This window comes from Coturnix japonica, chromosome 9 (genome assembly GCF_001577835.2).
Source record: "Coturnix japonica isolate 7356 chromosome 9, Coturnix japonica 2.1, whole genome shotgun sequence".
NCBI classification, from domain to species: Eukaryota; Metazoa; Chordata; class Aves; order Galliformes; family Phasianidae; genus Coturnix; species Coturnix japonica.
The window spans coordinates 13,708,908-13,724,863 of NC_029524.1; the positions used below are offsets into that span (position 1 = coordinate 13,708,908).

Here is a 15,956-nt window from a genome sequence, read left to right on the forward strand (position 1 = left end):
TTTCTGAAGACTTCAGCTTAGGAAAGCTGTAGATTGAGAGGGAGGGAGGGACAGACAGACGGTCAAAGAAGGCATGTGTTCTCTAGAGAGAGCTGGACTTCAGTAGAAGCACTCATTCATCTGCACAGCACTGTGTTTGCAGAGGAAGCCGTACACAAGAGCAGTGAGCAGCCGAGATTTCCATAAGATGTTGGGGATCGTTGAGTTGTTCGTAGCCCTGGTTGCCTCCCTGCTGCTCTTGCAGTTCCTGAAGCTGCAGTGGATGCGCAGCCAGCTCCCTCCAGGACCAGTTCCTCTCCCCATCATTGGGAACTTGTGGCTGCTCGACTTCAAACTTCGCCGAGAAACTCTCGCTAAGGTATTTAGTCTTGTCTTATCTCCTGTATGGGGTTTAGTGGGGAAATTGTGGTGGTAGGTGGGTAGTTGGACTGAATGATCTTGGAGATCTGTTTCAACATTGGTGATTCTGTGATCTATAGCTGAAAATCTATCTGAACCTGTTTCAACTTAAATTTAAATACCAACAAGCACCGTGTTTCATTACCAGATTTGTTCTTTGTCTCTGTATTGATCTCTCTCACCTTGTAAACCATCGTTAGCTGAATTTCCTTTGACTGACACTAATGTCACTGGAACAGCTCCAGGCCACTATGATCCAATCTCCATTAGAAGATCAAACATACACTCTAAACGGACCCTTCTTTTCATGTTTGTATAACCAAAGTCAGCAAGGCACGTTATATTAGTGAAATGAAGCAGGGAAAAATAAATAAATGAATTCTTGTTCTGCTCACAGCACAAGTTCTTAATAAGCCAATTCAAACTCAAGACTTGCATCCAATTACTTTAAGGGAAAATACAAGCATTATCTGTGGAAAGACAATAGAAGCAAATATGAACAATGGTGGGAAAGCAACAGGAAAGAATGCAAAAGCATTTTTCTTTCTTTGAATGTTGGGGAGAAAAAAAGGATCATTAACAATTTTCATTTGTGAAAGAAAGCAGAAAAGCTTTGGCATTTTGCATGCATTCATTTGCTCTTCAGTTCTTAAAACAAATATTCATGTGAATGCGTTCTGTTTCCTATTCATTGATGCAATGTTATTAACTCTTCAGTTAACCAGCATCTATGGCAACATCTACACAGTGTGGATGGGACAGACACCCATGGTTGTACTGAATGGGTACAAAGCAGTAAAAGATGCCATCGTCACCCACTCAGAGGAGACTTCTGGAAGACCTCTCACCCCGTTCTACAGGGACATGATGGGCGAAAAAGGTATTACAATACCAAAACATGCATCTTTCTTGCTAGTGAAATATAACCCAATCCAAACCCCGTTTTGCCTCCTGTAGTGAAAGGATTTCCCTGCCCAGCACCGAAATAAATGTTTCTGTGTTCTTCAGGCATTTTCCTGACAAGCGGCCACACCTGGAAGCAACAGAGACGCTTTGGGATGACCATTATACGGAGCTTAGGATTTGGGAAGAACAACTTGGAGCACCAAATTCAAATGGAGGCCTCTCACCTTCTGGGTGCCTTTGCAAACACAAAAGGTAAATTCACTAGGAAAAACAAGGCTTGGATTGCCTTCTGAAATACAGCGGATTAGGGGAACTAAAGGTTCACGACACATTCATTACAAGCTATAAAGATATTTTTCCTATTAGTGGGTTTTCTATTGGCTTTTTAATTGCATTCTTGAAAAAGGTGTTTTGTCTGCACAGCTGGCAAGATGAAGCTGCTTTTTTGTTTGTTTGTTCTTTTAAATAAGGGTAGTAAAAAATGTTTATTATCAACATCGTCTCAGGGACAGCTGGTAACAATTTTTAAGTTAAAGGAGGATAGAAAACCCGTGTGTTTTCCTCCATAAGGAACAGAATTTGTGACCTGCTGGGCAGCAAAAACCTCTATAGTTTGGCAGAGAAAAAAGCCCAGCACAAGGAGCTCATCATTCTATTGTCCAACAAAATTGCTTTGTAGGGTTTCAATGAAATAGAAACGGGTAGAATTTTAATTATATGCCAAAATAAAGCAACCAAATATAAATATTCTGAACAGCCAAATCCCCCACCCACATCATGTTTCATAACGACACGGAAGCACAGAGAGGTTCCCCAAGGTCTGTCACCGACTCATTTAGCCTTAGATGTAGCAAAATAGCCCTACTGACTTCTGAGAGCAACATTTCTAAGGTCATTGGGTACGTAAGATAGGAGCACACCAGCTGGTAGGAAGCCTTGGTGCAGCACAAATCTTTACTTCCATGCAGTTCTCCTCCATATTAAACCCAGTAGTTGAATTTACTGCTTTAAAGAAACAGAACAAGTGTTGGACTGATGTCCGAAATGCACAGGGGACCATTTTCCTTTGGCCAGTTTCAAGGTTTTCCTTACCTTTAGCACGTGTGATTATTTGTCCAGATTTCACCTCTCTCTTTACCTTAACTCTTTTTAACAAGAGCTGCGTTCCATCCTGTAAAACAAGGAACGTGGGTCGGTGGGCATGGTGATGATGGGTCAGTGGTCGGCCTAGATGATCTTAGTGGTCTTTTCCATCCTTCAAGATCCTATGATAAGAATGATGGAAGTTTTGCCTTCACAACCCATGGAAACAAATATATATATATATATATATATATATATATATATATATATATATGTGTGTGTGTGTGTGTGTGTGTGTGTGTGTGTTATATGTAGTTGAATACTGTGTTGCACTTGAAAACCAAACAGAAAGAAGAAGACATTTCAATGTAACTAAGAAATTAAGGCTTCAAAATTGTTCCCTTCCATTACCTCCTCCTTCCCTCTTCCTTAATGTGAAATACTCACCAGCAGCCCCTGTCCTTGCAGGCAAGCCTTTCGACCCCCGCACTTCCATCACCCATGCTGTTGCCAATATAATTTGTGCTGTTGTCTTTGGCCATCGCTTCTCCAGTGAGGATGAGTCTTTCAGCATGCTTATCAAAGCTGTTCATTTTGTGATCTACTTCCAAGCTACTATCTGGGGCAGGGTAAGAACCTATGCATTTAATCAGAATTTCCTATGTTCCAACTTGTGTGTTGCCTCTCATCGTAACTGAAACGACTCTTGCAGTGCCTTTACAGTTACCAGGAAATGAGAATTGGGCTCTCCAAAATGCTCATACTCATATGAAAATGCTCATATTTCTTCTTATTCATTTACAATCACAGATGTATGATGCTTTCCCATGGCTTATGCATCACTTCCCAGGACCACATCAGAAAGTGTTTGCATACAGTGACTTCATGCACAATTTAGTTATGAACGAGGTTCAGATGCACGAGAGAGAGAAGGCAGGTGATCCACAGGATCTCATTGACTTCTATCTAACCCAAATAGCAAAAGTAAGTATCTATTTATCACCACAGCCCCTCCTTGGCCTCAATGTCCACTACAAATGCTTGCTCTTTGAGTGACAACTACAGAACTTCAATACACACATTTTGCTTAGCACTGAAGAGTTTTGCTCACCATTTTCACAAAGTTATGCCCATTGCTACCTGGGCAATTGTACGTATGAAACAACCCACTTCATGTGAATGTATTCTACAGACCAAAGATGACCCCACCTCTACGTTTAATAAAGACAACATGGTTCAGACTGTGGTTGATCTCTTGCTGGGAGGGACTGAAACGACAAGCACCACCCTCCTCTGGGCACTGCTCTATATGGTACAATACCCAGAAATACAAGGTGAGTAAAAGCTTTAGCAGAGAACTGCACTCAACGTTACATCGTAATGAACACCATTACAATGTAAGTATTGGCTCAATCACATGCAACAGATCAGAATAAACATTAACAATGAATACAAGTGGTAGATCTCAATTTCAAAGTAGCTCAGTCTCTTTTTTCTTCCTCTACCTTGGGGCTTTAACAGAAAAAAGAAACTTAAAACATTATGATTGTTCTGCAGAAAGAGTTCAAAGAGAGATAGAGGCTGTTCTGGAACCTTCCCATGTCATCAGCTACGAAGACCGCAAAAGATTGCCCTATACAAACGCTGTGATTCATGAGACTTTGAGGTACAGCAACATCACTTCTGTGGGGGTCCCTCGACTGTGTGTGAGGAATACGACTTTACTGGGCTTTCACATTAAAAAGGTATGGAGTACATATGTCTCCAAGCTTTGGTTGGTTAACATTTACTATGTCTAGCACAGCAGCTCCTACAATTCCTGGCTCAGCACAGAGAGAACACAGTAGCACATCATAGGCATGAAACAAAGATGAGTGCTTCAAACCAGAGCCTACATGTAACACCTTATGACAAAAACAAAGATAGCAGGGTTTATTGTGCCTACATGCACACAGGAGAAGGGTGAGCTGAGTCCAAGCACCTGGCTGTAGACACAGGATGGCATAGTATCTATTAGAGAGAAGAGCCAGAGAAGATACATCGACAATATCATCTCCATTTCCTCTTGCAGGGCACACCTGTGCTGCCAAATCTGCACTCTGTGGTGTATGACAGTGACCACTGGGCAACCCCTTGGAGGTTCAACCCAAACCATTTCCTTGATGTGGATGGCAACTTTGTGCACAAAGAGGCATTCTTACCCTTCTCAGCAGGTAATGCCTGAACGTTTTGGCATCACTCTTTGTTTTGGTCTTGCAGCACAACAACAAACATCCTAAATTCTAAAACATTAAGAAACGTTTTGATAAAAATATATTTGGCACAATGGTTTAAAGTCACTTATTTTACTGTAAAAGCCACAGATTTTGTCTTGTCCTGTTTGTTTATCATATAGCTTAGCCTCACACTGCTAACTTCTCTCCTTTTTCCCTGCAGGGCACCGTGTGTGTTTGGGGGAACAGATGGCACGTGTTGAACTGTTCATCTTTTTCACTAATCTGCTTCGGGCATTCACATTCCAGCTCCCTGAAGGAGTAAAGGAAATCAACCCTGAGTACGTTTTGGGTTCAATACTGCAGCCACATCCATATGAAATCTGTGCTGTTCCACGTTAATCTGCAACATACCAGAAAGCAGAGGGACTTTGACCTGTGAATAACTGCAGAATAAATATCACCATCTTATCTGTATTCAAATTCATGTAGCTCATCAGAAAGAATTAACATAGAAGTATTTCTATTGAGGAAGGCTGAGCTCATGCAGATGAGCTTTCTGAAACTAGAAAATCACACTTACCAAAGCTCAAATAACCACGCCGTAGGTATATACAATTACTCTGAAGTGTTACCATATTAACACACTCACAGTAACAATTAAGCAGGTGTAGCATTTTAGAGAAGTGATCTGTAACAAAAGCTTCCTGCACATGCACTCGGTAACACATCACATGTGAAATGGCACAACTGTTCCAACACAGGAAGGATGCCTGAAAACACCTTTTGCTTCAGCACAATTACTCCTCCCTGTTTACAGGTCTTTCTTGCTCCCTCCTGCAGAAGGTTCCATGGTATATAACCTCTGTTTTGACTCCTCTTCCTCACCCGCTGCCTGAGAACACTTCATATAGCAGTGTCAGCTTCACACATACATCAGTGTTGGCAGAATGCAGTCTCTTACCATCATATTCCATCTGGAAGTACATGCACCCTTTTTTCTTTACTACTTCCCATATTTGTTCACCATCACAACGACCAGTAATTTGCTCTTTGAAGACAAGTAACAGCCCTTCAAGAAAAGAAGATGTCAGTATTTGTCAAAGCAAGCACAGTAGAGATCTACCACCCACAGCCTTCTCTTGTTGCCCCATACTTCTACAAGAGTGGAAAGCTTGGACCACTTAATATTCAACCGTGGCCATCCTAAATGCTCTCAGCTTTCCAAATTCAATAGGGACAAACAGAAGTTATGCTAAGCTAAGGTGTCATTAAACGCAAAAGTGGAAAGTTACTTACTTCTCAGACATAAAACTAAAGGAAAACTTCTTTCTCCTCTCTAACATTGCCAACTAGCAGCATCCACTTGATGAGAACCCCAGGGCTCAAACACGCTGTAAAGTTTGCTACTGCAGAACAAATAAAGACTTGACATTCATGCAGTTTCGACCTTTTTAATAAAAGACATTTTAAAACTTTTAATAAACAACACTCAATTTTTACTGAGGAAAATATAACATCTAAAAACATCCTCCTTGAATTCGAAATACTTTCTAACAGAAATCAAGGAAAAAAAAAATCTCTCAACCTTCAGATTTCTTACAGTGAGGGCAGGGGGTACCTGGCATAAAACACATTCTCACAGATTAATGCAAGCAGTCTGATGTGGCAGTTCATAAAAGTTTTCAAGTCTTATCTCCAGCTTTTGTGGGATTCATTTCACAAAAAAAATCTCTTTTCACCCTACCACTTGCACAGTGCAGCCAAGGGCCCACAGTAAAGTGCTCAGTGGTATGACTGGCAGTGTAGGATATAAGCTTGGACTTGCTCTATTCCAGTTTATTTTGATGGTTCTTGAGGTATGTCCTACGTGAGAAAAAAACTCCAGTTTATTTCTTCTGCGTTCACCCTTTGGTCTCCTGATTGATTTTTCTTTTCCCCACAGTATTATTCCATTATGCACCTGAATTTCCTGGTTTTCTTCTAAAAATAATCTTGAATGAAAACATGCACGTATCCTCCACCTGTATCTGTGAGGAACTGAGGTACATGATGAAGATCATTGTGTAATGCTGGTTCTAAAACACGTGGGAAGAACATACGTTTACAGTGTACATGATAAAGGAGGTATTTTTACAGAAAAGTCACTGTAGACCTGACAGTTGTTACCAGTGGAAAAACAACTGGGCTATAAATTTCTTCTCTTTATCCCATTCTAAAACAAAACCAGCAAGAACTGAAGTGTTCCTCAGCTTTGTCATGATTCTCAAAGTGACAGCATGAGAGTTCCAGATCACTTTTTCATCACAGTTGTAAATGAAACCTGTAAGAAAATAATCAGAGCAGGAAAAGAAAAAATTAATAACATTAACATGAGAAAAAGCAGTTCATAAGGAATTAAGTAAAACAGAAAACATTTAAAAATCAGGACTAAGAGCTACTTCTGTCTGTGAAACATCTTAATAAACTAAGAACTTGTAAATCCTGTCATGACAGTAATTAGAAATCACATAAAAATGACACCAACATTCAGCTCTATTCTGATGCACCAAATAAATCAATTTCCCAAGTTCTCAGTAAGGCAGACTGCCCACATCCTTCAGAGGTTACAGCTCTGAATAAACCAAGCGATTTAAAATCCAGGCTTTAGAAAAACCTCTTGGAGAGTCTTGTATTCAGACATTAACTTCTGCCCTGCTAAGGAAACTACAACTGCCATTTATTTCCAGTTTCTTCGCATTTTGAAGCCCTGAAGAATCTAAACTCTTAGTTCCCTTGATGTTGGGCAGCACTCTTTGCTTTCATGGAATATCCAAGAAACACATCTTGAAATATATCCCCTCTGTAACAATGGCCTTGCAATCTTGTTTTCCCAAAACAACAGTAATGAAGAGCTTCAGTATGTACTTCACCTCCTAGATATAAACTTAGCAATCGCCAAGAGGAAAGTACACCCTGATCTTCACCCACTGCAGTGGAGCACACAAAATCCATACTGTCTGTGTGGTTTTAAGGATAAATGGACACTGGTCACCATGACCTAATTCAAGAAAACCAGCAAGCCAAGAGTTTTTCCTAAGACTTCTTTTTAATCAAAGTTTGCCAAAGAAAAAAGATGGGTATCGAGATGGTTGTGATCTCAAATAATACGCCGAGTACTGTCCAGAGCACGCTCTGATCTACCAAACACATCAGATAAATTAAATAGTTTTTTTCCACTCAGTTAAAAACTCTGTATGCAGTACGAACTCAGCATTCACATCCGCCCCTTCAAGAATAATACATATACGCCTAATGAAGCAAAATGTTAAATATGTGGCATTAGCTCTTAATAGAGAAGTCTGTATGCCAAGAATTATGAAAGGATGTGCAGGCTGTGAGGAAACCAGTAAGAAATTAAGCTACTGTGGTGCAAGGTAATCTCTGGGTTGCCTCTTCTCTTCTCCTTTTTGCTCTATTTTCTCTATTTTTTTCAATAATATGCCAATAGAATTTCTAAATTGGGCATCCAAGCTGGAATTAGTATTAGTATCAAAGCCAACCAGGTGGAGAAAGATTATTATATTAATTAAAACTAGGAGATCTCTAGTAATACAAAGAAACAAATTATGTCAAAATGCATTACAACTGTTAATACTTTTGAAAGCAAATGCAAAGGTCAAATCCAACCAGTTACTCCTCACTGACAGCCCTGTTTCTCACAGACACTGTGGCACAGATACACACTGGGAAAGGCCTTCAAGGAGTAAATAATGGCTTTATAGAACAGTCACACAAAAACTTCCACATATCTGAGCAGAATGGAAAGATAAACGTTCTTAGTTGCTATCTACTGCGACTCTGATGGTAGAGAAACAAATAGAAGATTGACTGCTTGATTTAAGTAAATGAGAACATTCAAAGTCCAGTCCACTGATGTACGACTCTCAAGTATTATCTAATACATTAACTTTGATTATGCCTCTGTATCACCACTAGGACAAATTAAAACTGCATCACTTACTTCTTGCAATACTTGTCCAAGTGTCTCTCTGCTGTGAATGCGTTTCCTGTTGAAAAGCAAAAGAACACAGTTCTGCACAAAGCACTGGGGGATCTTGCAAATATTAACTGTTATACTAGGCATGGTCCACGTCCTTATCCACATGGAACCTTAATACAATCTTATCAAAGCTACAAACTTTGAGTCAGACCTGCTATCTATTGCTCAGTGAGGTGTAAGAACCCACTGCAGCTTCTCAAACACAAGCAAATGTTGTTTGTTAAAAAGCTTACTAAGCTTTTTAAGCATAAATCCAAGTAACTGCACATAGGTGACAATGAATCATGTCAGCATCACCTTCCCTGGACCTAGACATCTGTTGTTCAGCAACTGATGGAAGATTAACCACACTGCTACTTCAGCCATTCTCCCAGCATAGTCCAAGATAGTAAGCAGTGCTTGCTACAAAGACTTGAAAAGGAAAAATGAAGAACCTTCCACCAGAAATGACAGTAACTATAGTTACTGTTTCCGAACATCCTGTACATACATGTACTAAAAAATACTGAAGATCCAAATAGAAAGCAGCAAATTTTTACCTGTCTATTTTGGTTGCGATGATCACTGTAAAACTGCCTTCTGTGTTGGGCAAGTATGTAGATGGTATAATTACATAACTTCCAGCAGGAAGCCTGCACAGTCTGCTTACTTCCTGTGAATAGCAGTGAGGTACACAGCTCACCAGTGGCTCCAAGTGCAGAAAAGAGGAAGTATTTGGCTTCCAACTACTGTTAGGTACCTACAAATAGAAGAACAAAAACACACTTAACCTTTCAATGCAGGTATACCTGTGCCAGATACACCACAGGAAGATACATTCAGTATGTATTCTGCTCCAAACACTCACTGTATGTATAGAACTACAGAGGAAACACTTTCTGAAAATAAAGCCAGCTGAGTGCTAACCTCTGCTGTAGGAAAAAACAAATAAAAGAGCACACTTTATCTGTTACACACACAATTTGTTCAATGTCTGTGAAAGCCTTGTGTCACCAACTCACTCTGAGTTCACGCTCTACTAACCCTACGCCTGGCAAACAAGTCTTACCTGGAAGATATGAAAACCTATTGGACGACACTTGCTGTCTTGGCAGTGCTGTCGGAGGGTGATTTTCACACTGCTTTTTCCTGGTCCTGCAGGAATGGAGAGGGGAAAGCAGGGATTGATATGGAAGGAGGGGAAGTTCCTGCTGCCTCCAGCATTCTGCCCATTTTTCCAGCATCCTTCCAGCTGCAGCGTTTCCCATTCACCTACTGGGGGTTCTTCAGTAAGAGTAGCATCTGTGGGTGGTTGTTTTATCTCACTATTAAACATAAGAAAGAAAACAAAACAAAACACAACAGAACATGTATGATTTCACAGATCCAGAAAACCAGCTCACAGAAATAAATCAGTATTATACAGACTTACAGGAACACAGTCTAAAGCATGCACTATGTTGTTTGTTTGTACACCTACCACATCTTCAGACAGATGTGCACACCTCTGCACACCTAATCACTGCAATATTAATACCTATTTCAATCCTAGCCCAGCATCACTTGTCATTTATTGTCAACACCAGTCCCACAGCATTCAAAATGACATTTCAACATAAGGACAAATGTTATATTTGAAATTACTCCCAGTCCTGCATTCAGTTAAGAACACAACAGCTGGTCTGATTCTATGATTGTCATTTTAGACACATATCCAAGCTGACACCTGTTTCAGACTTTGCAGTGTTACACTTAGTAGCAGTAGATGAGAGGACAAAATTTGCCCTGAAGTGCTCCACAGATGCTGTATGTTCAGAAAAATAAACTGCCAACGCAATATATAAGCCCATGTCTTACACCCACACAGCAGAACTAGCCTCATCATTTTGCAGACCTTTATTCAGCCTAACACTTGATGACATCTTGCCTCCAAATTCTGCAGAGTAAATAATCTGACTTTATCGAGTGACTTGCCAGCTTCTTTCCAAGAGCATAGGAGTTGTTAGAGCACTATTAAAGTATAAAAAAAAACACACGAACAGCTTTTAAACACGCTGTCAGTGGTACATTTTGCCTCCATGCTTATCAGGCACAAGCTATTACATATGCCCATATTTCTCCAGGTTTATTGGAAGAAGACAGAACTTTGCTGACACCACAAGATGACTCAACGCTGCCTTCATAAACATGAAAACTATAATTTGCCATTCTGCACAACTGTTCAAAAACACTTTGAACAGTTTCATACTGTGCACGTGTACCTCCATGTATCTGTGCCCACAAGTCGAAGATGTTTTCAACTTCTTTTTAAACGTACCTGAGAGAGATTCTCCCTGTAGAAAACACACGAAGCAAGAAATGCCCTACAGCATCTTTCAGGAAAGTGCTGGGAACAACAAGATAGTACCCAGGAGAAAGGTCACAGCATACATGCACTTCTCTGTCATAGGAATGGCAGACGGTACCTACAACTGGAGGAGCAGAGAGGGTCTTTGGAAGGTTAAATCGTTTCTTCTCCACCTAGAACAGATGCATAAGGATGCGTGGTGGTTTAGGAAAAATGAGCAGTTTTTAATAAAAGCTATGTAGCACTGTTTTTTAAAACAAGCCTACATTCACAAAATGAAACAAGGAAGAGAGTATCAGTATGCAAGCTGATTATCAAAGAGGAACAGAAAGCATTAATATTCAGAAGTAAAATTTGAGATAGCCATAAAGCAATCAGCCTGAAACATCTTTCACTAGTTTGGAACAACCCCAGAATTTCCACTATATGGCACTCACAGAGTAGAATCCAGGGCTAGTTCATACCTAGGCTGTACGGACAGTAACTCTGTGACACATTCAGGGTATAAATGAGAGGTGGAAAATGTTTAAACAGTGGAATTACATCACTGTTGTAAAAAATGAATTATTTTAGTCAGATGTTTCAATAATGCCTTAAAACGTCTACTTGCAAGAGAAAAACATCACTCCCAAATTACCTTCCAGACATGCAGCCCCACAGCCTGATATTTCTTCCCTTGTAGGCCTTCACTCAAAGACAGATTTTCCTCTACTAAGCGAGTCAGATTTTTAATTCTTCCAGCCCAGTCAGTGCTGTATTTTCTGTGTTTCTGCAGCAGAGCAATGCAAACTTCACTCTTCTCACAGACTCTCAGCCAGAATTTAGGGTTGGTAGGGAAGCTGCTGTTGTTGCGGCAGCCACCTGCAGATTGGCCTCTCACCCAGGATCCAAAAAGATTCCGAGAGTGATACAGCACTTTCTCTAATGAAATAAGAAAAACATGGTGCAAACTTCAGATGCCAGAGTTCATTTCTTTTATCCAACCAACACACGGCAAAGATTTCCCAGCCCAAGAAAAATGAAACAATGTCATGACTGGTAATGGCAGATTGACTTGATTTTAACAAGTAACAAAATATTGGTTTCAGAAATGTGATGTTTGTATCTCACTAAGAAAAAAAGCACCTCAAAGCTGTGCAGAGCAATAGCCATCTAGAGAACACTCATCGCTCAACAAACTAGCACAAAACTAGAGCTCAGAAGAGTATCACAGGCTCTCCCAAAGATCTTCAATTTCCTCTCACCCCTCTACTCTTAACAGCAGTAGAGACAGAAAAGGCCTACAAGTATAGAAGACTGATAAATTACAGTCTACCTGCAGCTATTTTCAATTCAGATCACTCTTTCTCATTGATTTAATATTATCCATACAAAAAAGAGGTTTTTTTCATACCACACCTGTATAGAGGCTCTGCAGTTGTCCTTCTTCATTCACTGGAAAGCCCACAGTAATCTCATCAAATTCTCTGAAAAATTCCTCTTCATCAACCCAGAATTCTCCCTCTTGGATCTGTGAGAGGAGTTCAGAGGCAACCACCGGATCCAGCTGGCTCCATCCTTCACCACTACACATAAGACAAGGAGCTGAAACATGGTTCTTCACACAATAAAAGTTCCATTATAATCTTTTGTCCTTTGTAGTAGATTTGCATAGCAGGACTACATAGCAGTATCTTCATTTTAGTGTCAAAGACTTGCCAAGAATGCTTCCTGGATACGATCTGCTGGTCAGTGAGTTGGATCATCAGAAGTACAAAACGTAACATTCCAAAGAGAATTTGGAAACAAACAAACAGCAGTCTGAATATTCTAACACTTCTAAAGATAAGCTCTCAGGGCCTGTCCTTTCCTTCTTAATATTTTCAAGCTATAATTCTGCATTTCCTTTAAAACATTTCTCTTTATATCTACTTAGCATCAATTCTAGCTTCTATTCACGTTAACCTGCATAAATAGAAAAAGCAGAGAAGCAGAGCAAACCTACTCACCCCTCACACCAGGGACCCCTCCAGCACCGCCTTCCCCAGGGATTGCGTATTCGCAGTAGGATGATTTCCTTGCCTGACACTTCAGAAAGATTCAACATGTCTGTCACTATAAAGGCATGAAATTCTCCTAGCTCACTTGCACCTGGATAGGAGAAATAACAACAACAACTCAGGGTTAGATGTATATAAAAGAATCCAGACCTTCATTTCAAAAAGACAGACTTTAAATCATTTTGTGAAAGAGAGCAAAACAAAGAAATTGTTTATTGGATCAGTATTAAAACAGCATTAGAATTTTTTTTGCAACTATATAGAAACAAAACAAATAAAACTCGCTGATCTCAAGTAGCTACAAATCCTCAGTGATTTTTTCTGACTATTTCTGGAGCTGGCTTTGGGTGATTTTTCTGTTGTTTTGAAAATGAACTGTAACAACTTCCCACACATCAAACATAAAAAGCACCTCCCAGAAAACCCCTCCATCCTGACCCTAACAATATCTTTAAACTCTTCTTTATCCAAGGTTACATAAGATCACACCACGCAGCTCACACAACACAACAGCAGTATGCAATGGCTGGCTGCCTTGTGCTCAGAGCAACATCAAGTCACAGTTTTAAATGCTGAGAACTTTACTGTTATACCTTGCCTGGAATTGAGGATGGAGCAGCTTATCACACATTGCTCTTTCAAAACCATTAGCCTCCTAAACACTTCTTTCTTCAGAACCATGCCAGACTTCTCCTTCCCCGTGTTTCTTGCAGGCTCTTTCAAGGCCCATCTTTCAGCAATGCCTCCAGTCAGATCCACCAAAGCATCTGCCACCTGTCCCGCCCACAGCTGTTCGTAAGATCCATGCACTCTACCAGAAAACACACACACACAAAATGTTTCTACAAACAGCAGAATTAAGGAAAGTTCCAGTGTCCTTTCAATCCTGCCCATCCCCCCAAGTAAGCAAGAGAAAACATAAATTTACTTTACAGAATAAATCACCTAAAGAACATGTAACAAACCCATCAAGCAATGAGGTGTCTGAGAGGTTACAGTTCATTCCTTCCTATATAGAAACTGCCCCAGCCTTGATGTTTGTACCTTATATGCACACCAGATTCCATGATATCATAATTACTTACTGCATGTTAACATTTATTCCTCCTCCTAGAGGAGGAGAAATAACAATTATTTAATTTATTTCACTCTGCACAAGGTGTGAAGAAACCACTTCATACTTAAAGGCTTTTTCTGCCCCCTGCTGGCAGTCACACCATCCCCCCTCCAGGCACGTTAGTACATTTGATGTCAGTACATTTTGTACATTTCCCCATGTATAGAAAAAAAACTGGCAACCACTATCCTTTATATCAAATTACATAGAGATCTATGCCCAAAACTATGACTATGCCAAGTCAGATGTCTAAGCAAGCAGAAGGTTAGGCACAGATTAGTGTTCTACCTCCCTTCAATAACAGCACTCACATACTTTGCATAAGCTTTTTCCAGCAGTGGAAGCCAAAACAAATCTTCTGTCTGACACTGGGAAAAGCAGAGTTTACCACCGAGGCAAGGCAAACGATCATCAATGGTTACTTCTACCCAGTGTCCAAACTGCCAGACGTGGCAGGTAAAACGGCCTTGATACAATTCATCTGTCCAGCTGGGCTGACCTGGAGGGAATACCTAGAGAACAAAAGGCTCATATCAAAACAAATAATGAATGGTTGTTATTTCAATACAGAAAACTAGTTTAAACTAGGCTGAATATCAACCACTTGTAATAAATGAAAAAGGAAAGTCACGATGCAGTAAAACCAAGCATAACTAAAGTGATATTCACACAGGGGCTTGGGATTAAAAATTTAAAGAAAGCAATATACAATTGTAAATCAGGAAAAAAAATATCTAGACTATGAAACAAGTTCTCTATACCTTATTCAGCAGGAATTTACTCTTCTGCAAAGCTACACAGGCACACAGGAACCAACAGTCTCCCAAGATTCCTTGCTTCACCTGCACATCCTGCAGATTGCTTGAAAATAACCGAGGAGTAGAGCAAATGTCCTGCAGTTAAAAGAAAGGAGAGTGAAGTTGAATGTTGCTTGACAGTCTAAGGAAGTTTATGATTTGGAAAACTGGAGGGCACAGAGACCTCCCTCAAAATAAGAAAGATTTACCTCTTATATTTCCTCTTTAGACTCAGCCCAAGCCAGCAATAACAAAATGCCTTGTGGCTTTTTGCAGGTACTTTATGAGAGGTAAAACTTGTTCTTATATAGATTTTACAGCACAAACACCATCACTGAGCGCAACCACATCAGAAGAGCCAGTAAGTGAAAGACAACTGATGAATTCACCAGTTCCTTGCACGGTTTGTGACCAACTGGGATAGAAGAGATGCCATCCACTTTGCACTGCACACCCCAATTGCCAAGAATCACCAAACTCGTATGATAGAAAAAGCTTTTCTAGGGCAAATAAATATGGATTGCTTGCTAGCAGAAGAGATTACTACAGATGTAGAGTCTTGAACTACTCAATCTGATCGGACAGTGAGCTTTTAAAATGGTTCTTCTCTTACCTGCAAGCACTGGGAATTAACCTATCAGCCCTCCTTAGTAATCTAGGCACAACATATAAAACAAAGCTGCTCACTGGGCTCTATGAAATCTTTTGTTTGTTAATTGCTCCATCTGTGTTCTACAACCAGCCCGGATGTAGGGCAGCAAAGCAATAAAACTAAAGGCAACATACTTTTTCACTACGTTATGTTTTTATAGCCTTATTCTTTTCCACACCCAGAACCATGTGAGTTGGATGGGATCTTTAAAGGCCATCTGGTCCAACCTCCTGCACTGTACAGGGACACCTACAGCTTCATCAGGTGCTCAGAGCCCCATCCAGTCTGACTCTGGGTGTCTCCAGGGATGGAGCACCCCCACCTCTGTGCAATCCATGCCAGTGAATCATCACCCTTATCATAAACAACCTTATTTCTTATT

General features: G+C 40.3%; 2 protein-coding genes across 3 annotated transcripts in view; one reads left to right on the forward strand and one right to left on the reverse strand.

Annotated features, from left to right (window-relative positions):
- On the forward strand, nucleotides 1-6,043 carry LOC107318142 (cytochrome P450 2J2-like). Its single transcript, XM_015871580.1, has 9 exons — nucleotides 1-358; nucleotides 1,117-1,279; nucleotides 1,408-1,557; nucleotides 2,857-3,017; nucleotides 3,199-3,372; nucleotides 3,581-3,722; nucleotides 3,946-4,133; nucleotides 4,460-4,601; nucleotides 4,825-6,043. Exons 1-9 carry the CDS (start codon nucleotides 188-190, stop codon nucleotides 5,001-5,003), a joined length of 1,470 nt encoding a protein of 489 aa, XP_015727066.1. The 5' UTR covers nucleotides 1-187; the 3' UTR covers nucleotides 5,004-6,043.
- CAPN10 (calpain 10) overlaps nucleotides 6,042-15,956 on the reverse strand; it is a 12,042-nt gene continuing 2,127 nt past the window's right edge. For both annotated transcript variants that reach the window (XM_015871578.2, XM_015871577.2), the window contains exons 3-13: nucleotides 14,887-15,018; nucleotides 14,441-14,637; nucleotides 13,602-13,819; nucleotides 12,958-13,099; nucleotides 12,368-12,534; nucleotides 11,607-11,890; nucleotides 10,940-11,142; nucleotides 9,692-9,947; nucleotides 9,183-9,382; nucleotides 8,605-8,650; nucleotides 6,042-6,924 (exon numbers count right to left, since the gene is read on the reverse strand). In XM_015871578.2, coding sequence (XP_015727064.1) covers nucleotides 6,895-6,924; nucleotides 8,605-8,650; nucleotides 9,183-9,382; nucleotides 9,692-9,947; nucleotides 10,940-11,142; nucleotides 11,607-11,890; nucleotides 12,368-12,534; nucleotides 12,958-13,099; nucleotides 13,602-13,819; nucleotides 14,441-14,637; nucleotides 14,887-15,018 — 1,875 coding nt within the window. In that variant the 3' untranslated portion in view covers nucleotides 6,042-6,894. The remainder of the gene's footprint in view (nucleotides 6,925-8,604; nucleotides 8,651-9,182; nucleotides 9,383-9,691; nucleotides 9,948-10,939; nucleotides 11,143-11,606; nucleotides 11,891-12,367; nucleotides 12,535-12,957; nucleotides 13,100-13,601; nucleotides 13,820-14,440; nucleotides 14,638-14,886; nucleotides 15,019-15,956) is intronic.